The 25,896-nt window shown below is 38.2% G+C and overlaps 1 protein-coding gene across 1 annotated transcript in view; it reads left to right on the forward strand.

The window, feature by feature from the left end:
* The window catches only part of IL1RAPL1 (interleukin 1 receptor accessory protein like 1), a 1,380,067-nt gene extending 1,366,723 nt beyond the window's left edge, over positions 1 to 13,344 (forward strand). The window contains exon 11 of the mRNA XM_055267893.2: positions 288 to 13,344. Coding sequence (XP_055123868.1) covers positions 288 to 1,006 — 719 coding nt within the window. The 3' untranslated portion in view covers positions 1,007 to 13,344. The remainder of the gene's footprint in view (positions 1 to 287) is intronic.
* The last annotated feature ends 12,552 nt before the right edge of the window (positions 13,345 to 25,896 follow it).

Genomic DNA, 25,896 nt, shown 5'->3' on the forward strand with positions numbered 1-25,896 from the left:
CCTAGAAAGAAATGTCTTTGTGTGTTCACATGAAATTTAATTTTTGCTAGCTCAGAGAAGATACTCCATTACTGTATAAAGCATCTCATTTTGTGAGCCTTGACACTGAAAGAAACCAAATGAGAGATTTGTACCGGGAAAAAAAATATTGCTGACATTAGGAGAAGCAAGTCCCAAACTCTATTCAGTGAACTGTTTTCATTTAATTTCTGAAACAGAATCTACTAGGACTTTCTGGACCAAAGTTTCCATTCACTCATTTTGATGCACTCTTTTATCTTTTGTAGCATACATTGAAGATGTGGCAAGATGTGTAGATCAAAGCAAGCGGCTGATTATTGTCATGACCCCAAATTACGTAGTTAGAAGGGGCTGGAGCATCTTTGAGCTGGAAACCAGACTTCGAAATATGCTTGTGACTGGAGAAATTAAAGTGATTCTAATTGAATGCAGTGAACTGAGAGGAATTATGAACTACCAGGAGGTGGAGGCCCTGAAGCACACCATCAAGCTCCTGACGGTCATTAAATGGCATGGACCAAAATGCAACAAGTTGAACTCCAAGTTCTGGAAACGTTTACAGTATGAAATGCCTTTTAAGAGGATAGAACCCATTACACATGAGCAGGCTTTAGATGTCAGTGAGCAAGGGCCTTTTGGGGAGCTGCAGACTGTCTCGGCCATTTCTATGGCCGCGGCCACCTCCACAGCTCTAGCCACTGCCCATCCAGATCTCCGTTCTACCTTTCACAATACGTACCATTCACAAATGCGTCAGAAACACTACTACCGAAGCTATGAGTACGACGTACCTCCTACCGGCACCCTGCCTCTTACCTCCATAGGCAATCAGCATACCTACTGTAACATCCCTATGACACTCATCAACGGGCAGCGGCCACAGACAAAATCGAGCAGGGAGCAGAATCCAGATGAGGCCCACACAAACAGTGCCATCCTGCCGCTGTTGCCAAGGGAGACCAGTATATCCAGTGTGATTTGGTGACAGAAAAGCAAGGGACATCCCATCCCTGGGAGCTTGAGTGGAATCTGCAGTCCAGTGCCTGGAACTAAATCCTCGACTGCTGCTGTTAAAAAACATGCATTACAATCTCTAGAACACGAGGAAAAACAGGGTCTTGTACATATGTTTTTTGGAATTTCTTTGTAGCATCAGTGTCCTCCTGTTTTACCATGTCTTTTACCATTACATTTTTTGACTTTGTTTTATATGTCGTTGGAATTTGTAAATTTACATTTTTTTTAAAGAAGAGACTGATGTGTAGATAGAAAACCCTTTTTTTGCTTCATTAGTTTAGTTTTAGAATGGGTTTTTATTTTATTTCCTTTTTTAAAATTTTACTTTGCTTTTAACATTTCCTTGGGGTGCTTGGACAAATCTATCCGATGGGACAAGGAGCACCGGATTCTTTCTCGGGTTCTGCCTAGGATCAACTGGGCCACGTCGGCCTTCACAGAACAGTGCAACAAATGCCAGCATTGCCATTCGGGGAAAAAAAAACAAAAAAAAAAGATGAGAAGAACACTTGATCATAGGAGGGCCCCACCAGTCAGAGCCCTGAATCTCTTCCTTGTCCCACCTCATTCCCCACCTCTACCTTTCTAATGGCGGCATGATGTGTAAACTCTGTGGAGGGGTGGGGGCGGGTCTAACTGTCTTAACATTTAAGTCACTGCTCTTCAGAATACACTCTAGACCCAAAGGTGTGCTAATCACTTCACAGTGACCACTACAGAGTACTAAGAAGAGAAGATCAAGGGCATGAAATTGGGGAAGAGTGTTATTTCCGTTTTTTAAATGAGTTGATGTACCCTTATATATATATATACATATATATAAATATAAATATATATAAAAACAACAAAACAAAACAAAACAAAAAAAAAGAAAAAAAAACAAAAAAAAAACAACAACAAAAAAAATCAAGCCCTATATTTGATCACTTCCTGGAAAGGCATGAATGTGTTTGTGGCTGTTTTTGTTTAATCTTCTACTTCCTCTTTTCCCTCTATAATTTCTCTGCAAATGAGATTCTGTGCAAATGCCAGGCAAGTTAATTCAAAAGAGTGAATCAACGCAAGTCAAAATGAAATTTACACTGAAGGCTTCCAAACCAAAGGGAAGGACAGGATGTGTCATCAAATATGTTCTGTCACCTTGTATTATACAAAATGTTATTTCCTAAAGAGTCAGAGAAAATCTGTGAAACTTATTGTGCAGCCCCCTTGTAATTAAATGTTAACTCCCTCGTATTTAATTTTCAACACTACATTAAGAATTAAGTGGTTTCAGTTTGTGGGCATAAGCAACACTTATTAATATCAAGGTGTTTAAGAACTCAGGAGGTCAAACATATGAATACCAACAGAGATCAGTATTTTCAAAATAAACATTATTTATACAAAATAGTTTTTAAATTAGATCAGAAAGTATTTAAAATAATTAATTTTACTGTATAAAGAATTTGCTTTATTTTAGCTATGTAATTCTATCTTTCAGAAAACAGAAAGCTGATGCTCCCAAGAAATTCATCCCTTACCATTTAGCTTTATGTTTGAAATCAATGACATAAGCAGCTAATTCATATTCATGTGAAGGTTGATGCAAAATCAATCACAAACGAATCTGCAGAGGGCAGAGTTGTTAAAAGGAAATATTACCTATGTAGCTTTTAGTTTTAAAAAAAATCAATGTGATAAAAACACTGATAATAGAACTTACACATTAATTTAGTGATTCATTGTAGGAACTCCCATCCCAGTCATCATCTGTGGGCCTGTGTAGTGACTATCGTATGTTTGGTTTATTCCTACCACCATTTAGTAAGAAAACAATTCTATACTTTTGGTCACAATAGTAAGGTGGCCACACACACACACACACACACACACACACACACAAGTGTAAACTGCAATAGGGTTCATTGGGGAGGGTGAGATTAATTTGCAAATATATGAAGAAGTGTAAGCATTTGTAACAATGAAAAGGTCTCGGTATCTGTGTGACAAGGTAAAGGAGCCTTGGGATGTGCATTGATTATTATTTGCTTAAAAAATGTTTATTTCCCTGACAAGTCGCCTGGGTCCTTCTCTACAATCTGTTCTTTATTCCCGTGCTCTCCCCTTGGATCTGTGTCACATTTTCAAACCAGAACTGAAGCTGCAAGGACACTTAAAACTTTAAGGTCAGCTTTGCACATTGGGTTATTTTCAGAATCTGAGAAGGCCATTGTTTACTTTGTACTATGGACAGCTGTCAGGGACTGGTGGCAGTGTACCTCATTGGACTGGATTCCAAACTCCCCCAGTGCTCAGAAAACTGTAAACATGGCAATGGCCTGATTTATCTCTTTATTTTTTAATTTTTCTTTTCAGTGCACGATGGAAGTGTGGAATAAATGTAGAGGAAGTAATCAGACCACAGTCATATTTTAGGCATCCATAGGTGTTAATTTAGCTGCATTGGGAGTACATTTTTTGTTCTATTTTTAGTGTAGATTTAAGCACTTTGAATAGCATGATTCAGGGATTGATGGGTAATATTTGATATTCTCACAACTTATGAAACTTCTTTTTTCTCTAATGCTTTGTCATATTTAAAAAATGAAATAAATGCAAAAGAAGCTATCTATGGCTTTAGAAACATTCCTCCCAAGTATTCCTCTATCAGCTCCATGTGAGAACAAATGAAGGAAACTGTCATGTGTTCACGTGCTCTATGTTTAACAAAAGTTCTGTTAGAACTCACAATAAAAAGAGAAAAAATCGATGTCCCCTAGTGCTTAGGTTTCATCCTTCGCTTTTTTCAGTGGGGGCTGTGGGGGATAAGAATATTCTAGTTGTAAAAACACAATTGAAAGTGTGAATATGTTAGCCAAGCTGGGGGAGAGAATGGACTTCCAGACTTGGACGTATGTGATGTTTGGTATTGCCTGTTTTTCATCAATTGCCGCTTGAGCTCTGAACGACACATTGTGGATTCAAAAGATCATCTGGTTCTTTAGTGTAACCTCTACTTGCTGCTTATGAGCATCCTACCCCTTATTCGGGTGCTCAAACTTTTGCTTATTTAATTTGTACTGCATTCCTTAGGTATCCTGTGGGCAGAGAAGACATTTGTATCTCATGTAGACAGCTGATTTAAGTTTAGATCAATTCTATGAAACAAATCTGAGACATGAGTTAAGAGACCTCAATCTACTATATTTCTATAGCTAAACACTCGATTGCTCAAACAGTAAACCACTTTGTGATTATTACTTTCTTCATAGTATATGTATTTGGACCCTATCAACTTAATCTTAAAATATAGATGCTGGATTCTTCCATATTTCATTACTATCTAGCATTTTATAACAAGAACAAATATTAACTGAGAGCCAACCCCTAAACTCTAAGTCTTGTTTATCCTAGAATAGTCATTAACTTTTCAGATATCATTTATATAAATTAAGATCACCATTTCTAGGAAAACATTGATTCATACATTTTGGATTCTGGAATGAGGCCCTAGTTCTCTTTTTTGTAAGGAGTATTTTTTTAATCTTGTGATTAATTTCTTTATTAGGTTAAGTTTGCAACATTAGTCCCAGAAAAAAGCATATTGAAATTCAAAGGATAGCATCAGCATTATACAAATGAAATGACTGACTGGAAGTAAGAGAATACACAGACATGGAAGAGGAAAATCCCTTCCTGTCTCTGATCTGAACTTGCTTGGTCATTAATCTCATTATTGACATAGCTGATTAATAGAGGTGAAATACTATTAAATAGGTTAGAAATCCCATCTACAGACAGACACACATTCCCTATTGCTGAGGAACTTTTCTAACAGTATATACAGTTATTACCAAAAGATGGTGATGCAACTAGAATCCCTAAAAGGAGAAGCTTATCAATGGAAACAGACGCTATTCCTTGCCTTATCATGAATCCTTTACACTTCTTTATTGTTCTGAACAAAGAAGGTAACCAATAAAGTTTGATTATCCTTAATAGTAGATCCTAATCTTGGGTTCAAGGATACCTTGCGTCTATAAAAAGGAATAAAATAACAAAGCCCTTGAAATTCCAGACAAAATTGTTAATGTGCCTAAAATGGTGTTTGTCTGGGTGTGAGTCTCAAGACATCTATCACCTAAAAAGCTACTGATGTTTGGATTTAGAAGATATTCTCAGAAACTGATACTCAGATAAACCCACATATCTTGCAGGCAGTGTTTTGTCTACCACTCTCTACCTTCATTCATAAAAACTCAGGAGATAATTATTGTTCTACTAGAGACAAGTCTCCTTCCAAAATAGCCTGACTTTGTGGGAGACCTAGCATACTATAAACAAAAATTTTGTATGATGACAAATAATTCATGCTCAGATAAAAAGTAATTGGCTATCATTGTTGTGATAATCTTACTCATGTCTTTACTCATTCTAAAAATAGTTTGGGGTGAATGTGAAATTATGTAATTTGGCAATGATGCCTTATTTCAGTAAATTTATTTATGATTTATGTTTATTTTTCCTACAACATAACTAAGAATTCATCCAGTACAGGAAAAGAAGAAACAAACATTTGACATGTTTTCTAAAAAAAAAAAAAAAAAAAAAAAAAAAAAAAAAAAAAAAAAAATCCCACCAAGTTTTTTTTTAGGCAAAGATTTAGAAGTGGCTATATATTTGATTTTCAGCAATTATTATTTTGCTAGTTTCATAACTTATGATATGACTTTGGAGGAATATGAAGAATTTTGAGAATAAACTAAAGTTAGGTAGTGGTTATTTAAAGTTTTACACTTACTTGCAATTGGTAGCAAGGTGAAAGGTTATTCTCTGTTAATAAATTGAGATACTGTCACAAGGAGCTGTAAGATCTAACTAAATTTGAATAAAGCAAGAGAAGGACGATATGATGATGAGTTAATCCTAATCCTAAATGAATGTGCCTTGTCATCATCAAATTTCCATCACATCCATAGAAAATGGATGTAATTTTGGATGTAAAAAAATTGGAGCTCAATTCCAATCTTCTATCAAGTATCATTTCTTCCTTCTAGGCTCAGAATGTAAAACATGTCTTTGTGTGTGTGTGTGTGTGTGTGTGTGTGTGTGCGCGTATTTCTCTTGCTCATTTGAAAATTTTTCTCTAAATAGCCTCTGGGTCCACTGACAAACTCATGTTTCTGAATTCTTCGTTAAAGTAAGTAAAGTACTATTGTTTTTTCTACCATTCACTATCTTCATTGATGCATTCCCCATGGTCCATAAGTCTTTAGCATATTCTCTTTTTAACAAGGGCAATCACTCTTAAAAAATCATTACACTATGTTCTCTCCACTACTAAATGAATAGAATCGGAAAAACTGCACAAGAACTTGAGAGTATTACATGTAATATTGATGTGTAAATTTTAACCTTCATAATCCAGATAACATTAAGTTTCAAAGGGCATGCTGTGTCATTAAAAAAAGATTTAATGTGAAATGACATTATTACATAGTGCATGAAAATGTGGCAAAGTAATTTGGATCTATCTTTACTAGTCAATGAGAGATTAAATTTGGGGAGATCAGATGTGACCGTTTAGGTTAATTCTCAACTGGGATGAAGACATCTTAATGTTAGGATACATGGGTGGTTGTCCATATTCCTTGCAGTATATGCTCCTCTTAACTAGAATCCTTAGTGTATTCTTTCCACCAAAGTAGTGGAGGTATGTTCACATAATTTGCTATTGAACTGCAAAAACTTTTACAGTTTCAGAGTTTGAGGGAACCCAAACAGGAAAATTGATGTAGTCATTTTCCTCTGCTGGTGTTCAAGTCATATTTAAAACTCAGACACTCTCAGATCTGTTCAACAGTCAGTAAAAAGTGCATTTTTACATAGTGTTTCCCTTTAGTTTTGCCTACCCTCTTGATTTTGTACAATCTAGAATGTATGTAACTCACGCGTAGGTGATGGAGGCGCTCCTTTTTTTCTTAGAATACTTACAATTATATATTTGGTTTTGCTTTGACTAGCAATAGGAAAATAGACAAATACAAGTGTAAAAATGAGAAATTTTAAACTCAAATTATAATTTGTGTTTTATAGTCGTTTCATAAGTCTGTTGCTCTCTATGAGTATGCTCTCTATATATCCTGTAAAAATAAATTTATATGTTACATAGAAATTCAAGAAATTAAATTATTTATTAAGCTACAAATGTTTCTTCTGGTTTCTACCTGATCATAGATGAAAATAAATTAAATAATGTGTTGTTGGAACATATGTAAGTACGTTTGTTAATTTGATAACTCTTGTTAAACTTTTCCTTCCCTCTTTTTATGTCTGTATAAACTTATAATTCTTAGGCCTAATTCCTATTGTGATGGTGAAGAAAGAGACTTAAGAATGCCCAGTTGGCTGGAAAAAAAGAAAAACCTTCTTTAAAAATCAAGCCCATTTACAATCCCTTTTTTTTCTTCACTACTGGATTAAGGAGAGGTTTGAATCAGTAACTCAGTAACTTAAAAGTCATTATCACATTAATGGTTTTCTCAAGGTTAAATTCCACACTGTCCCTTTATTTTATAAAATTATTTGAGAAACAGAAATGAAAGGAATGATAACATGTGAGTCCTTCTTTGCTATTTCCTTTCCTTACTTCTTGCTCCCCAGGTATTTTATTCCTTTCTTTTTAAGGTACTACTCACATAATGACCTTAAAATAAAGTCCCCTCAGGTAACATTTTAAAGTGACCAAGATCTTTAATCATCTTGTTTTTCTACTCTGTTTGCATCTACTTGAAGTGCACAGTCAATCCTAAAGGGAAATGTTTTTGGCCTTACTTTTTATTTTAAGATAAATAACCTTATTATTTATTTTATTTGGGAGGAGGAGAATGGTGGTAAATCTTTCCATCATAAGCGTAACAAGCGAACAACCATAAGCCTCTTAGAATGAATGAGCTGTTTAAGCAGAATGCATATCTTAAAGAAACAGCCTTTTAAAAAACACTTATCAAAGATGAAGCAGACATAAATCATTATGAAAATTTAAAGTAATAGTTACAAAAGGCCCCGTAAGGTTATTTTAGATTGGATTTCAAAGTAATTAGCATATTTAAACTTTCTTAAAGCCATTTCTACCTCAGTAGGATTTTTAAATGTGAGAAAATAAACTCTATTGAAAAAATAAAATGTTATAAGGATCATGAATCAGTATATAATTTGCATAGTATATTTTAAATTGTGAATCATATTATAGCATATGACCCATTATTCAAAATATCAGGAGAGACTTCTATAGTTGAAGAAAGTTTGGGATTGTTTGTGCACTTCAGACACACACATAAATTCTCAGGAATTTTAATTACATTCATACTATTGACAAGTGGTTAAAAAACTGATATGGGCTGGGCGCGGTGGCTCCTGCCTGTAATCCCAGCACTTGGGGAGACTGAGGCTGGCTGAGGCCAGGAGCATGGCCTCAAAGACTTTGAGACAAGAATGAGGTGGATGTATTTGAGGAAGAAAAGGAAGGCCATTGGCTGGGCATGGTGGCTCACGCCTGTAATCCCAGCACTTTGGGAGGCCGAGGTGGGTGGATCATGAGGTCAGGAGTTCAAGGCCAGCCTGGCCAACATGGTGAAACCCCATCTCTACTAAAAATACAAAAATTAGCCGGGCGTGGTGGTGCATGCCTGTAATCCCAGCTATTCAGGAGGCTGAGGCAGGAGAATCACTTGAACTGTTAGGGAGGTGGAGGTTTCAGTGAGCTGGTATCATGCCACTGCACTCCAGCCTAGGCGACAGAGTGAGACTCCTTCTCAAAAAAAAAAACAAAAAAACAAAACAAAAAAAACCAAAAAGAAAAAGAAAACTGATATTAATGAGGTATCTTATCTTCAGAAGATTCCTAATTAATATCAGCTCTATATGGGCAAAATAGAAACAGAGAATGAGAAAAAAAATAAGAAAATCATAATAGTGGTGACCCAATCATTTATTGCTGTGGGATTTTCAGCATTTATATATGGCCTGTAAGAGTAATTAAAACAAATTCCTTAAGATTGCATTTTCTGTCAAGGTTTAATGCCTGGTATCACCGTTCTAAGGCAATGTAGGTACTGCAGAATCCAGATGTGTATCTGGGGAAGGGTTTAGTAAGATTCTGAAGGATAGAGAACATCTCAATTTGACCAATAATTTAGCTATTTGACTAAATTAGATACTTTTATCCTCAGTGATATGTCAGTTGGGTTTTGATGGTACACAGACGGAGATTATTATTTGAGTAGCTCTGTATTTGATTTAAAAATCGCCAGTATTTTTAAGAAACTTAAGTAGTACATTAAACTCAAGATTTTATGGATACTGTTAATAGTTTTGCTTACATAGTAGAATAATATATACACCATTATTTAAGTTAAAACATAGGTAAATAATATTCTAGGAAAGGTGACATATGGCAAAAGTCATCAAGACTGTGAATGACTGGTTTATGGAAAAATTGAGGCCAATTTTCTAACCTCTTGAATAAATAAATATACAAACAAACAATTACTAATAAAAGGTGAAACATCTGAAAAAACAGAAAAGAAAAGCACACAAAAGCCAGCATAAATGACAGCACTATAAGTTTATGAAAATCAATAACTGGTTTAAATTAAGCAAAGAAATATCCTACTTCTATAGTTCTTGGCAATAAAGAACAATATTGTTCTTTATAAATTTAGTTAAGAAAGCTGAATCCAGCTTTGCCATGGAATATGTGATTTCTAAAAAGTAATTGTGCTGCCATTTAGCAAAAAGCAAAAATAAAAAAATAAAAAATAAAAAGGAACAATATTGTTCTTGGCAATAAAGAGCAAGTATGAACTTGAAAAGAAAACTGGGCTCAGAATGCAAATCATTTCTTAGGTGATCTCAGGCTGAACTAAGATCCATTGCTCAGTATACTTTTCCTAAATGAAATTGTATTACTAAATATTATAATGTATGGATAGAGATAATAACTTTGGCATGCTTGATACTGTGACATAAAGATTTGGTGAGGGGTGAAATAGTTCATAGCATCCTTCCAAGGGATCTATTAACAATAATTTGAAGTCCTAGATTCACTTAGAATCACCTGGGAAGGTTTAAAAAGTCCCAGAATCCCAAATATTCAGACATAACCAAGCAGTCTTGTGTTTGTACCTAATGTTAGCATTTTTTAAGTAAGCTTTTCATATGATTCCACAGAACAACCAGAGTTGAAAACTATCCAATGATGCAGGTCTCAAATTTTAGGCACCAGAAGAAGTGCCTGGAAAGCTTGTTAAAAGTGCGCATTCAGATTGAGCCTCAATGGGACTGAAGTGGGGCACAAAATATATTTACTTAACAAGCTTTCTAGGTGATTCTAATGTGGAGGCCCACAGACCACTCTGAAAAACACAGGTGCAGGATTCGTTGCTTCTGTAATTAAAAATGCTGCCACTCTGTGGAATGCAAAATTGAAGATTCCAGCAGATAAATATCACCAGAAACTAGGTCTTCCTTTTTAAATAATTCCTCCCAAACTGCTAATCAGAACTCATGATGAAGTCTTGATTTAAAAAACCTGAACTATAGAAAATTACACTTTGAGAATTCCTCATGAAGAGGAAAATAAAAAATTAGTTAAGAAAGCTGAGTTCAGCTTTGCCATGGAATATGTGGCTTCAAAAAAAGTAATTGTATCATTTAGCAAAAAAAAAAAAAAAAAAGTAATACATCTCCCTTCTGAGAGAATACAAGTCTACTATAGCTTCTATTTCTATTTTTTAAAAACAGCCAAATTTAACAGGAATGCCAAGGACATTTGTTGTGAAAATAAATATACAAATATTAAATTAGTTGGACTTAATTAACAATTATTTTTACTCAAGTTAACAATCAATTCATCAAAAGATTAACGCTAATGAAGAGTTTTCAAATGTTGCTTAGCATAAGAATCACTTACAGCATTTGTTAAAAGCTTAAATGAGTTCCTGGCTCACGTTCCAAAACAATTCAACTCCAGGAAATTTTTACAATCATGTAATTTGGGGAGCATTATTCTAGTAAATGTCATAAACTACAAGGCTATCTTCTAACAGTGCCAATAAATTTAGTTAATTCTACATGAGATGATCATTTAAACGCATTATCTTGCATTTTTTCAGCAAAATGACAACCTACACAACGATGACAAACCAATTGGTTCTTTATTTTACCCTTCAATCGCTTACTCTGACGATACAGTTCCAGCCACATATGTTTATTTTACCGGGCTAATTTTGATCTCTAGACTCCTTGTTTTGCCTGAAATGACTACCAGAGTTGAAGTTGTTAGCTTGTGTTTCTTAAGGAGAATGTATTACTTGATGTAAGATTCTTATGAACCAATCATGTCACTGATTCTAAGTACTAATACATATTTCAAGGACATGATTGTTGTTGAGAGCAAAATATTCTTATACATCCTTCACAGAGTAGCCACATCAAAGAGTTTCTGGAGGGTTGGCTTTAAGTTTCTAAAGATCCCACTCATAACCTAGTGACTTCCACAGTCCCTGTAGGCCTTCTTACCATCTGGGGCTTTATAACACTAGAACATTCAAAAAATAATATTCAACAGTAAATTTTATTGGGTGAAACATAGCCTTTGATATTTCTACACTAAACTGAAAAAGACAATATGCCAATTTAGCTTGATTTATTTTCAGAATGTATTCTGGACAACAACAGTTCAGAATCATCAACTGTGACAACGAGAAGCATTTAATGTGCTAAATTGGTGTACATGTGTGCATACATGTGTAATGTGTATGTACTGTGAAATGAAAAATGCACATTATCAATATATTTAAATAAGCCTAATCAGTATATGTGCTACATTAAATAAACAGCTATGAGTTGCCAAGGCAATGTACTCCATCAGGAAATTACCCAGTGAATCCTTTTTGCATAGGCTAAAAATAAATACCCAGGTTTCTGTTCAACTAACTTTTCTTTAAGGACATACATTTTATCTTAAAGAAAAGAGTCAGCTCATTCTTACTTCTCCCATAAAAATTCTATGATTGTCTCTATTTTCCACTTTTTCCATTACATGGTAGCCCTGAATAATTTATTTATAAAGAATTGAGGAGGTATTGCACTCAGCAACTATCATACGAAAAGCCTGTGAAAGCACCAAAGCTATTACCATGGATTTCCTATCTTTTGGACAATTTTATTTTTCCAGGGCTGTGAAATGACATTTTTTTTTCAGATTCCATTTAAATTACGTCCTCAGCAAATACCATGTCCTCAGCAAAGCCTAACTTTAGAAATACAGCTACTGATAAGATTTATTTTTAGTTTCCTCTTTACAGAATCTGTGCCATCACTGACATGAAATAGAAACACAATAGAATTAAGTAAATGTACAACTGGTGATCTTAGGAGTACTGCACCTTAAGTATTCTGCACCATGAGGTGACCTTGTATTCATAGTCATCTTCAAAATGGGCATCTGAATGACTGTGTATCTTTATGAGAAAACTGGACATGGTTGAGAAATCACAGGAAGGAGATAGCAGAGATTTCTACTGGCGTAGTGCTGGAGAAGTGTAATTTTGTGTTGATAGCTCTAAAGATTTTAACTTCGGCTTATAGATAAGACTATATAGCTGACTGTAGCAAGTATAACATACTTAGCATTTGTACTTTCATGTTTAAGAGGGAAGGAGATCAGTCACTAAATATGAATGCTGCATATGTTAGCAATAGAGATAGTGATTTTGTAACTTTAATTGCACTTGCCTTAAATCTTTTTCCAAAAAGAAATTATATATATAAACAAATAAGATGAGGATGGTTAAAGAACATTGTTTAGAAATAGGCAAGTTCTGCGCTGATTATCCTTTTTTACGTAATTTGATGCATAATGGCAGAGTATATTTGCCAGATCCATGTCAACAGTATATGAGCACATAACAGCAGTTTGTATAAGCACAGGTGTTCTATGTTTAGATTAAAAATTAACCATGATAACTTTTGGTGTGACTGCTTTCAATTTCAAAAAGTTGGATGTTTAAAGATAAATTTATTACTTGCATAAGAATATTTTTGTATAATATTGGGAAAGGTTTAAAAAATGGACTTGCTTTATGGAGTGCAACTTTCAGAGAAAATAAACAGGGTATGTGTCCAGTTTGTAAAATGTTTTCTTTCAAGATTACGCTTTCTCTGGTTAAATGCAAGGATGTGATGACTTGAAATACATTTCTGTGTGAATTGAACAATACCACCAACAATAACAAAAAATAAAGCAATGTGAATAAGTTGCGTATGCAAACTTCTTTTAATCAATGTTAGTAGATCCTGAAAACAAAAAAGGAGATCCATTTTTGTGAAAATAATGCTAGTAATAATTATCAACAAGGTTGACCATTTGATGCATAAACATATATCCATATCCATTATAAAAAACATTTAAAAGTTTTCTCTTTGGAAACACTTTTATTCTTCATTCTTCAGTCTAAAATTATATTGATTTTCTCATATTAAAAACAATAAGTTAATAGCACCCCATAATTCTTAAATATTTACGACATCAAAATTAATATATGAAGATAGTTCTTGAATTCTATGTGTACCTGTTTGCAAATATAGGTCTTGGGGTAAAAATATTAGAAAAGTTACGAGAACAAATATATTTAGGAACATAGCATCCTGGTCAATATTTATTATGTATATCTCTATCTCTACTATAAATATATATGTGTGTGTATATATATCTACTATATACATATATATCTACTATATATATACACACACACACATATATTCCTTATAATGTAGTTATATTTAGTTTAGATACCCAGCATCGAAATCTATAAATGTAATTGTGAGTTGGTTTGGGGAATCGAGTAGTAGCTACAAAGATGAAAATGTCCCTTGAAGATTAACATGAAAGGCTAGATAATTTAAGAAGATAATCATTCCCGATGAGGGGATTTTTTTTTATATATGTTTTTCTATGTATTACCCAATAAGTGGTTTTAAGGAAGTTCTATAAACTCCTAATTAAGAAAAAATAGAGAAACTGAAAAATAGCACTCTTAACTGGGGACAAGACTTGTGACAATAAAGCCAGAAAAAGAATCACATGTTTTAGACATGATGCATTGTACTTGCAGCACAATGAGGTGTGAAAAAGTAATAAACTAATAATACAGACTTTTTAAGTTTGGAAAACATTTCTTCCAAGTGGCCAAAGGCATTAAAATGAAAACCTAATTTCTGTTATATCACAGATGTTTCTATACCCATGGTAAGTATTACTGCTTCTTAATGATGCACAGTTATTCCATATTTTGAACATCTGTGTAAAAGTTTGCAGTTATTACTGTATTAGGTCGTGCCCCGAGGAAACGCCAAAATCAAGAGTGGGTGGATGCAGTTGCTTATAGTAGTATTACAGGCATTTATTTGGAAAAGTAAAAGAGCATTTAGATCAGTAAAAATAACAATGGAACACTAACCCATATAAATTGACCCTTATGTGTTACTTTTTCACCCACCCCCATTGTCTTAGTAGAATATGACTGAATCAAAAATATTGGCATACGCTAATTGTTTTTCTTATAATTCATCTAAGAATTTGACCAAACTAACAATGTAGAGTCCTTCTTTTTGATCCATCTCTCTAATCTCTGTCTTAAAACAGAAAAAGACCCCCCCCCCCCCCCGCCCACAACCACACACCCACAGAGTGGATTGTCTTTTTCTCTTTTCTCCAATGTTCTGTGCTTCCTTGCTCCAGGTCTGTATTGTGATTATAGAATACAGTCTTTCTGTGATGGTGCCAACAGAAGCAAGGAGTCAGGTGAAGAACAGATCAGCAAGGTAGCAGTTGGGTGGGCCACCAAGGTTGAAGGTGCGAAAGTCTGATCTTGAGTTGTCAAAGTCTACCTCTGTTAACAGGGCTAGGGATGACCATTCTCCCTTGGACAGACTCATGCTAACCAGGTATTTAAGATTCTTTCTTCAAAAAAATGAGAATTATTAATTGTGGTCAAAAATACCAGAATGTTCTTGCCTTCTTGTTAGAAAGCCAAGTCATAATCAGAAACTTGAGAAATGTGGAATGATAAAGAAGAAAATGAACAGAAAGTACTTAATGTCAACTGTCTGGATGGATTTGTCTCCACCACTGAGAAATAATTGCTATTCTGTCTCTTTTCTGGTCATTTTCTTCCTTACACAGAGCTAGAAAGATAGAGACAAATTCTGACTACTCATGTTTTCTTAGTCTGGACTCATAGATGTCCCAACCCTCTTATTAAATAGTACAGCTTTAGATATAACAATACAGCCACGCCTGATTCTCTCTGCCTAGAATATGGGTGTTAACTTCTCAGGCATTCATTTGTAAATCTCTGCTTTGAATAGCTAATCTTCTTGAGCACTTTGTCTAAGATAACCTAAATCTTCAACTTTGGGGTCAAATGTTGTTTTTGGTTAAATGAGCTAAATATACCATTAAGACCTATTGATTTGAACTGATGATGTTTAATAATTGAAGTACACATTGTCGCCCTCATTATTCTTTTAAAATGTAGGGAGAAAGAACACCCGATAAATATTCCCAGGGCTTGTTTTAAGAGTCTGGCAGAGGAGAGCAGCTGTTTACTCAGTTTATCTGTTTTGATCTTTAGTAGACCTCCCTTTAAGATTACAGTTGCCAGAAGTTTTCATCAGCTAACCTAACCACATGGAAGCCATAGCAGGGACAGCAGGATAGCGTAAAGAGCAGAGAAGTCACTGACATTGAGTTGAGAGACCTTGAGCATGTTAGTTACCTCTTTTATCCTCAAATTCCACATTTATAAAAAAAAATAAAAGTAGACAGTAATATCTTTCATGAAGGTAAACTGTAAAAGTTCCTTCCTTACTTACTTCATTCATTCATTAATGCCAGGCCTTGTTCCAGGTGCTGGGAACATATTGGAGAATCACATAGACAATATTCCTAATCCATGGGAGTCTTACTTTCTAGTAGAGTATGAGAAAAAAGGCAAGTCCCTTAATCAGTGAGAAAATTTCAGACAGTGATACATGCAATGACAGTATAAAATAGGAAGATGTGATAGGAAATAACTACCTGGGGAGGTTAATTTTGCATAGTTATTACTGAAAGCTACTTCCAAGAGGTGAAATTATGGCTGGACCTAGAATCAAGAGAAGCAGACAACCAGGGAAAGATCTGGCAATCCCTGACGGAATTGCCATTCCGTCTAAAGAACTGATCTCGAGGCCAGGAATGTGGCTTCAAAGACTTTGAGTCAAGAATGAAGTGGATGTATTTGAGGAAGAAAAGGAAGGCCATTGGCTGGGCGCCGTGGCTCACTCCTGTAATCCCAGCACTTCAGGAGGCCGAGGTGGTTGGATCACGAGGTCAGGAGTTCGAGACCAGCCTGACCAACATGGTGAGACCCCCCCGTCTCTACTAAAAATATAAAAATTAGCTGGGCATGGTGGCACGTGCCTGTAATCCCAGCTACTCAGGAGGCTGAGGCAGGAGAATCGCTTGAACCCAGGAGGCAGAGGTTGCAGTGAGCTGAGATCATGCCATTGCACTCCAGCCTGGGTGACAGAGTGAGACTCCATCTCAAAAAAAAAAAAAAGAAAAGAAAAGAAAGGCCATTATTGCTGGGACATTGTGAATACAGGTTTAAAATTTATATATATAAACTGACATATATATGTATGTGTGTGTGTATATATATATATATATGTAAAACATAGCACATAGTAAGTACTAAATGCTGAAAGAGTAGGTAATATTACTGAAAGCAGGCTGGGGATCAGATTAAAAAATTTGCTTGTTTTAATGTTAAATGAAAATATGTGTAGTATCTATTGATTCCACTTTTTTTTTTTTTTTTTTTTTTTGAGACGGAGTCTTGCTGTGTCCCCCAGGCTGGAGTGCCATGGCGCAATCTCGGCTCACTACAAGCTCTGCCTCCGGGGTTCATGTCATTCTCCTGCCTCAGCCTCTCGAGTAGCCGGGACTACAGACGCCCGCCACCACGCCCGGCTAATTTTTTTGTATTTTTAGTAGAGACTGGGTTTCACTGTGTTGGCCGGGATGGTCTCAATCTCCTGACCTCGTGATCCGCCCGTCTCAGCCTCCCAAAGTGCTGGGATTACAGGCATGAGCCACCGCGTCTGGCCACCTTTTTTTTTCCCAAAACATATTCGATTTGGAGTTTATCACTGATGTCCAGGAAGGTCTTTATTAGGTTGCAATTAAGAGCATTTATCTTTACTTCTCTAAGTATTTCATCAAATCAGCTGTAAGAAAAGCTAAACCAAACCAAAATCTATACTCAGTTTAAGGACTTAATATGCTATACCAAAGCAATGGGCTACTCAAGGTCTATATGGTTTTGGGGAGTAGGGGTAGCAGGTTAAAGATGGGCATGAAATGCCTGTCTTTGAACCAATGCAATAGTCTCCTCTCACGTCTCCAAGATTAAAAAAAAAAAAAAAAGAACTAGGAAGGAAGACATGTGCAAAGATGCCTGGGAGAAATGTATTGATTTAGCTCTCTATTGGTCTATAACAAACCAACCCAAAAGCGAATGGCTTAAAACAAGCATTTTATTATCTCTCATGAGAATTGACTGGTATCAGCTGGAATCAGCTGGGTGGTTCTTCCACTGGTCTCATTTAGGGCCTCTCCTGCAGTTATGGTCATATTGGAGATGGGGATGGAGTCCTGTGGAGGCTAAACTGGGATGCTAGGATGACTGCACCTCTCTTCCTCTCCATATAGTTCAGATCCTCTGTTTTCCACTTGGCCCCTCTCTACCTGGTCCCTCCAGGAGGCTACTAGACTTCTTACATGGAAGTTCTAGTTTTTCAAAAGTGCAAAAGTGGAGGCAGCTAGGCCTGCTTAAGGTTTACCATGACTTTCACCACATTACATTGGTTTCAATGAGTCAAGTCAGAAGGCTACCCTAGATTCATTGCAGGAGGGGGCCACATTAGGGCATACATTCAGAAATATGTGGTTGATAGGAGTCATCTTTAAAGACTGGCTACCACAGAATCAGTGAGAAAAAAATGATGTGTGGGGCTGATGCTTCCGTGTAGAGCCCAGTGTACGGTCTCACCTCACAAAGCCATGGTATGCTTGGTCTTTGAGAGGCAGAAGATCCACAGCTGCCATCAGCATCTAGGAAAAACTGTCTAATCTCAAATGCTCATTATTAACACCAAAATTTTCTTAAAGTACACAAGCAGAAAAATTCTCACTTCTTTCCTCTTCCCCTTTTTATTTGTGAGGGTTCTTTCTTGTTTTAGTCAAAACTTATTGCTCTGCTTACAGAAGAACAGACAACCAGGTATTTGGGGGAGATTTTATATTGAGGTTGTTTTGCTGGTATTGAACTAATGCTAAACCTGCATAAGCAAAGACCCCAGGGATGACTTCTTATATAAATAAAAATTCAGAGGCACATAAATTACTTTTTTTATCTTAAGTCCTCAAAACTGGGTACAAAGCACAGATACACTTTTCTAGCCAAGAGGTCATAATAAACTTTTGAACAAGAATGAAGAAGTTGAAGCTATATTAAATTCTCATTAGCATTTCTTTGATCAAATGTATACTTTCCTCCTTTTCACAACTTTTTTTTCAAATGCAAATATGTGCTTAAACACTAGCCACTGAGCTGCAACTGGGAGAGCATCCACAGAATGTTTAAATATGCAAATTAGCACCACAGAGAGGAAAAGATGAACCTTCCCTACTTGGCTCTTTTGCACACAGCAGCGAACAGTGGAAAGTACAATTGAATAGAGTCTCTCTGAACTCCTCAATCAAGAAGTGTATGTTATCAACTGAACTATAAGTGGCTATGCTGCCAGAAGTCTTAGCAAAATGCCGCATGTGCCCAAGAGAGATTCCAAATGGAACACAATCACAGTTAAATTGAGATATCTATTAAGGAAAGTGGCCCAAATCTGTGTTCATCAAATACAAAGTTTTATTTGAAACTGGGCTCGGTCCTTTCATTCTGTGGATGATTTTTAAAGTAAATGTGGATGACCAATATGAACTGATGAAAGTAGGGGCTTGCAGGAGTAAACCTTCCAGGGTACCTTATCTAGAGGAAACTGCCCAATTCAAGAAAGAGTGACATTTACTAAAATGTTGACTTTTTCAAAAATATAAACAAATGCAAATAAGTCTACATATGCCATTTAGGTGATGCACCAAGTGTTGGTGAAGTCATGAGGAGATGAGGAAATGAGCTTGCTTATTAACTACAGGCTAAAGGGTAAATTGGTACAATGGTCTTTTTAGAGTGAAAAGATGGCGTCAATTTTCACCTACCTGAAGCTTTTCTTCTCTTTAAAGTCTGTTCACTAACCTACTACTGTCTACTGAACATACCATCGAGAGCCTTATCCACAGTGTCTAGAACACCATAAGACTGGAAGTATGCATTTTAATTTGGCATCTTCACACACACACCCAAACTCCTTTATTCTAATTCTGCCGCCTCCTAATTACATTTCTCTCCCCTCCTCTTTTTGTTAAATTTATTTTTTATTATTTAAAATTTTGTGGGTACATAGTAGGTGTATACATTTGTGGAGTGCATGAGATATTTTGATACAGGCATACAAGCATAAAAATCATATCCAGGTAAATGGGGTATCCATCACCTCAAGCATTTATCCTTTGGTTATAAACAATCCAATTATACTCTTACTTAAAAATGTACAATTAAATTATTATTGACTATAGTCACCTTGTTGTGTTATAAAATACTAGATCTTATTAACTCTGTCTAATTGTTTTTTGTACCCATTAACTCTCCCCACTTCCCACTCCCCCACTAACCTTCCCAGCCTCTGGAAACCATTCTTCTACTCTCTATTGCCATGAGTTCAGTTGTTTTAATTTTCAGTTCCCACAAATAACTGAAAATATGTGACGTTTGTCCTTCTATGCTTAGCTTATTTCACTTAACATAATGACCTCCAATTCCATCCATGTTGTTCAAATGACAGGATCTCATTCTTTTTTTATGGCTGAATAGTACTCCATTGTGTATATTTACCACATTTTCTTTAACCATTCATCTTTTGATGGACACTTAGGTTGCTTCCAAATCTTGGCTATTGTGAACAGTGCTGCAATAGACATGAGAGTGCAGACATCTCTTCAATACAATGACTTCCTTGCTTTGGAAATACACCTAGGAGTGGGATTGCTGGATCATATGGTAGCTCTGTTTTTAGGTTTTGATGAATCTCCAAACTGTCCTCCATAATGGTTGTACTAATTTACATTTCCAATGAGATTGTACAAGGGTTCCCTTTACTCCACATCCTCAATAGCATTTGTTATCATCAGGCCTCTGAGCCCAAACTAAGCCATCACATCCCCTGTGACCTGCACATACACATCCAGATGGCCGGTTCCTGCCTTAACTGATGACATTCCACCACAAAAGTGAAACTGGCCTGTTCCTGCCTTAACTGATGACATTATCTTGTGAAATTCCTTCTCCTGGCTCATCCTGGCTCAAAAGCTCCCTCACTCAGCACCTTCTGACCCCCACCCCTGCCTGCCAGAGAACAACCCCCCTTTGACTGTAATTTTCCTTTATCTACCCAAATCCTATAAAACAGCCCCACCCCTATCTCCCTTCACTGACTCTCTTTTCAGACTCAGCCCACCTGCACCCAGGTGAAATAAACAGCCACGTTGCTCACACAAAGCCTGTTTGGTGGTCTCTTCACACGGACGCGCATGAAATTTGGTGCCGTCACTCGGGTCAGGGGACCTCCCTTGGGAGATCAATCCCCTGTCTTCCTGCTCTTTGCTCCGTGAGAAAGATCCACCTACGACCTCAGGTCCTCAGACCAACCAGCCCAAGGAACATCTCACCAATTTCAAATCCAGTAAGCGGCCTCTGTTTACTCTCTTCTCCAACCTCTCTCACTATCCCTCAACCTCTTTCTCCTTTCAATCTTGGCGCCACACTTCAATCTCTCCCTTCTCTTAATTTCAATTCCTTTCATTTTCTGGTAGAGACAAAGGAGACACATTTTATCCGTGGACCCAAAACTCTGGCGCCGGTCACGGACTCGGGAAGGCAGCCTTCCCTTGGTGTTTAATCATTGCAGGGACGCCTCTCTGGTTATTCAGCCACGTTCCATTGGTGTCTGATCTCTGCGGGGATGCCTGCCTTGATCATTCACCCACGTTCCCTTGGTGACAAGTCAGTTGCGGGGACGCCTGCTTTGGCTGCTCACCCACGTTGCAGCCCAGGGCTGCTCCCCACCCCCTTTCTCCGTGTCTCTACCCTTCTCTTTAAACTTGCCTCCTTCACTATGGGCAAACTTCCACCCTCCATTCCCCCTTCTTCTCCCTTAGCCTATGTTCTTAAAAACCTAAAACCTCTTTAACACACACCTGACCTAAAACCTAAATGCCTTATTTTCTTCTGCAATGCTGCCTGACCCCAACACAACCTCGACAGTGGTTCCAAATAGCCAGAAAATGGCACTTTCAATTTTTCCATCCTACAAGATCTAAATAATTCTTGTCATAAAATGGGCAAATGGTCTGAGGTGCCTGACGTCCAGGCATTCTTTTACACGTCGGTCCGTCCCTAGTCTGTTCCCATTGCAACTAGTCCCAAATCTTCCTTCTTTCCCTCCAGCCTGTCCCCTCAGTCCCAATGCCCAAGCATCGCTGAGTCTTTCTAATCTTCCTTTTCTACAGACCCATCTGGCCTCTCCCCTCCTCGCCAGGCTGAGCTAGGTCCCAATTCTTCCTCAGCCTCCGCTCCTCCACCCTATAATCCTTTTATCACCTCCCCTCCTCACACCTGGTCCAGCTTACAGTTTTGTTCTGTGACCAGCCCTCCCCCACCTGCCCAGCAATTTCTTCTTAAAAAGGTGGCTGAAGCTAAAGGCATAGTCAAGATTAATACTCCTTTTTCTTTATCCCAAATCAGATAGCGTTTAGGCTCTTTTTCATCAAATATAAAAACCCAGCCCAGTTCATGGCTCCTTTGGCAGCAACCCTGAGATGCTTCACAGCCCTAGACCCTAAAAAGTCAAAAGGCCGTCTTATTCTCAATATACATTTTATTACCCAATCTGCTCCTGACATTAAATAAAACGCCAAAAATTAAATTCCAGCCCTCAAACCCCACAACAGGACTTAATTAACCTCGCCTTCAAGCTGTACAATAATAGAGTAGAGGCAGCCAAGTGGGAACATATTTCTGAGTTGCAATTCCTTGCCTCCACTGTGAGACAAACCCCAGCCACATCTCCAGCACACAAGAACTTCCAAACGCCTGAACCGCAGCGGCCAGGCGTTCCTCCAGGCCCGCCTCCCCCAGGAGCTTGCTACAAGTGCCAGAAATCTGGCCGCCAGGCCAAGGAATGCCCGCAGCCCGGGATTCCTCCTAAGCCGCATCCCGTCTGTGCAGGACCCCACTGAAAATCGGACTGTTCAACTCACCTGGCAGCCACTCCCAGAGCCCCTGGAACTCTGGCCCAAGGCTCTCTGATTCCTTCCCAGATCTTCTCGGCTTAGCAGCTGAAGACTGACGCTGCCCGATCACCTCGGAAGCCCTGTAGAACATCACAGACACCGAGCTTTAGGTAACTCTCGCAATGGAGTGTTTAAGTCCGTCCCCTTCTTAACATGGAGGCTACCCACGCCACGTTACCTTCTTTTCAAGGGCCGGTTTCCCTTAACTCCATAACTGTTGTGCGTATTGACGACCAGGCTTCTAAACCACCTAAAACTCCCCAACCCTTGTGCCACAACTTAGCCAATACTCTTTTAAGCACTCCTTTTTAGTTATCCCCACCTGCCCAGTTCCCTTATTAGGCCGAGACATTCTTTTAAGCACTCTTTTTTAGTTATCACCACCTGCCCAGTTCCCTTATTAGGCCAAGACATTTTAACTAAATTATCTGCTTCCCTGACTATTCCTAGGCTACAGCCGCACCTCATTGCCGCCCTTCTTCCCAATCCAAAGCCTCCTTCACATCCTCCTCTTGTAACCCCCCACCTTAGCCCACAAGTGTAGGATACCTCTACTCCCTCCTTGGCGACCGACCATGCACCCCTTACCATCTCATTAAAACCTAATCACCCTTACCCTGCTCAATGCCAATATCCCATCCCACAGCACGCTTTAAAAGGATTAAAGCCTGTTATCGCTCACCTGCTACAGCATGGCCTTTTAAAGCCTATAACTCCCCTTACAATTCCCCCATTTTACCTGTCCTAGAACCAGACAAGCCTTACAGGTTAGTTCAGGATCTGCGCCTTATCAACCAAATTGTTTTGCCTGTCAACCCCGTGGTGCCAAACCCATATACTCTCCTATCCTCAATACCTCCCTCCACAACCCAAGATTCTGTTCTGGATCTCAAACATGCTTGCTTTACTATTCCTTTGCACCCTTCATCCCAGCCGCTCTTCGCTTTCACCTGGACTGACCCTGACACCCATCAGGCTCAGCAAATCACCTGGGCTGTACTGCCGCAAGGCTTCACAGACAGCCCCCATTACTTCAGTCAAGCCCAAATTTCTTCCTCATCTGTTACCTATCTCGGCGTAATTCTCATAAAAACACACGTGCTCTCCCTACCGATGGTGTTCAGCTGATCACTCAAACCCCAAGAACTACAAAACAACAACTCCTTTCCTTCCTAGACATGGTTGGATACTTTCGACTTTAGATACCTGGTTTTGCCATCCTAACAAAACCATTATATAAACTCACAAAAAGAAACCTAGCTGACCCCATAGATCCTAAATCCTTTCCCCACTCCTCTTTCCGTTCCTTGAAGACAGCTTTAGAGACTGCCCCCACCCCAGCTCTCCCTGACTCATCCCAACCCTTTTCATTACACACAGCTGAAGTGCAGGGCTGTGCAGTCGGAATTCTTACACAGGAACCGGGACCGCGCCCTGTAGCCTTTTTATCCAAACAACTTGACCTTACTGTTTTGCCTAGCCCTCATGTCTGCGTGTGGCAGCTGCCACTGCCGCCCTAATACTTTTAGAGGCCCTAAAATCACAAACTATGCTCAACTCACTCTCTACAGTTCTCGTAACTTCCAAAATCTATTTTCTTCCTCACACCTGACGCATATACTTTCTGCTCCCTGGCTCCTTCAGCTGTACTCACTCTTTGTTGAGTCTCCCACAATTACTATTGTTCCTGGCTGGGACTTCAATCCGGCCTCCCACATTATTCCTGATACCATGCCTGACCCCCATGACTCTATCTCTCTGATCCACCTGACATTCACCCCATTTCCCCATATTTCCTTCTTTCCTGTTCCTCACCCTGATCACACTTGGTTTATTGATGGCAGTTCCACCAGGCCTAATCGCCACTCACCAGCAAAGGCAGGCTATGCTATATAGTACAAGCCACTAGCCCACCTCTTAGCACCTCTCCTTACCTTTCCATTGTGGAAATCTATCCTCAAGGAAATAACTTCTGTGTTCCATCTGCTATTCTACTACTCCTCAGGGATTATTCAGGCCCCCTCCCTTCCCTACACATCAAGCTCGGAGATTTGCCCCCGCCCAGGACTGGCAATTGGCTTTACTCAACATGCCCTGAGTCAGAAAACTAAAATGCCCCTTAGTCTAAGTAGACACTTTCACTGGATAGGTAGAGGCCTTTCCTACAGGGTCTGATAGGGTCACCATGGTCATTTCTTCTCTTCTGTCAGACATAATTCCTTGGTTTGGCCTTCCCACCTCTATACATTCTGATAACGGACCAGCCTTTATTAGTCAAATCAGCCAAGCATTTTTTGAGGCTCTTGGTATTCAGTGAAACCTTTATATCCCTTATGGTCCTCAATCTTCAGGAAAGGTAGAACGGACTAATGGTCTTTTAAAAACACACCTCGCCAAGCTCAGCCACCAACTTAAAAAGGACTGGACAATACTTTTACCACTTTCCCTTCTCAGAATTCAGGCCTGTCCTCAGAATGCTACAGGGTACAGCCCATTTGAGCTCCTGTATAGATGCTCCTTTTTATTAGGCTCGAGTCTCATTCTAGACACCAGACCAACTTAGACTGCGCACCCAAAACACTTGTCATTCCTACTATTTTCTATCTAGTCATACTCCTATTCACCGTTCTCAACTACTCATAAATGCCCTGCTCTTGTTTACACTACCGGTTTACACTGTTTCTCCAAGCCATCACAGCTGACATCTCCTGGTGCTATCCCCAAACTGCCACTCTTAAATCTTAAAGTAAATAAATAATCTTTGCTGGCAGGGCTATGCTGAACCTCCTTAGGCACTCTCTAATTAGATGTCCTGGGTCATCCCAATTCTTAGTCCTTTAATACCTGTTTTTCTCCTTCTCTTATTCCATTTACTTTTGCAATTCATATAAAACCGTATCCAGGCCATCACCAATAATTCTACACGACAAATGTTTCTTCTAACAACCCCACAATATCACCCCTTACCACAAAATCTTCCTTCAGCTTCATCTCTCCCACTCTAGGTTCCCACGCCGCCTCAATCCCGCTCGAAGCAGCGCTGAGAAACGTCACCCATTATCTCTCCATACCACCCCCAAAAATTTTTGCCACCCCAACACTTTACCACTATTTCATTTTATTTTTCTTATTAATGTAAGAAGACAGGAATGTCAGGCCTCTGAGCCCAAGCTAAGCCATCACAACCCCTGTGACCTGCACATACACATCCAGATTGCCGGTTCCTGCCTTAACTGATGACATTACCTTGTGAAATTCCTTCTCCTGGCTCATCCTAGCTCAAGAGCTCCCCCACTGAG

Source organism: Symphalangus syndactylus, chromosome X, assembly GCF_028878055.3.
Source record: "Symphalangus syndactylus isolate Jambi chromosome X, NHGRI_mSymSyn1-v2.1_pri, whole genome shotgun sequence".
NCBI lineage: Eukaryota > Metazoa > Chordata > Mammalia > Primates > Hylobatidae > Symphalangus > Symphalangus syndactylus.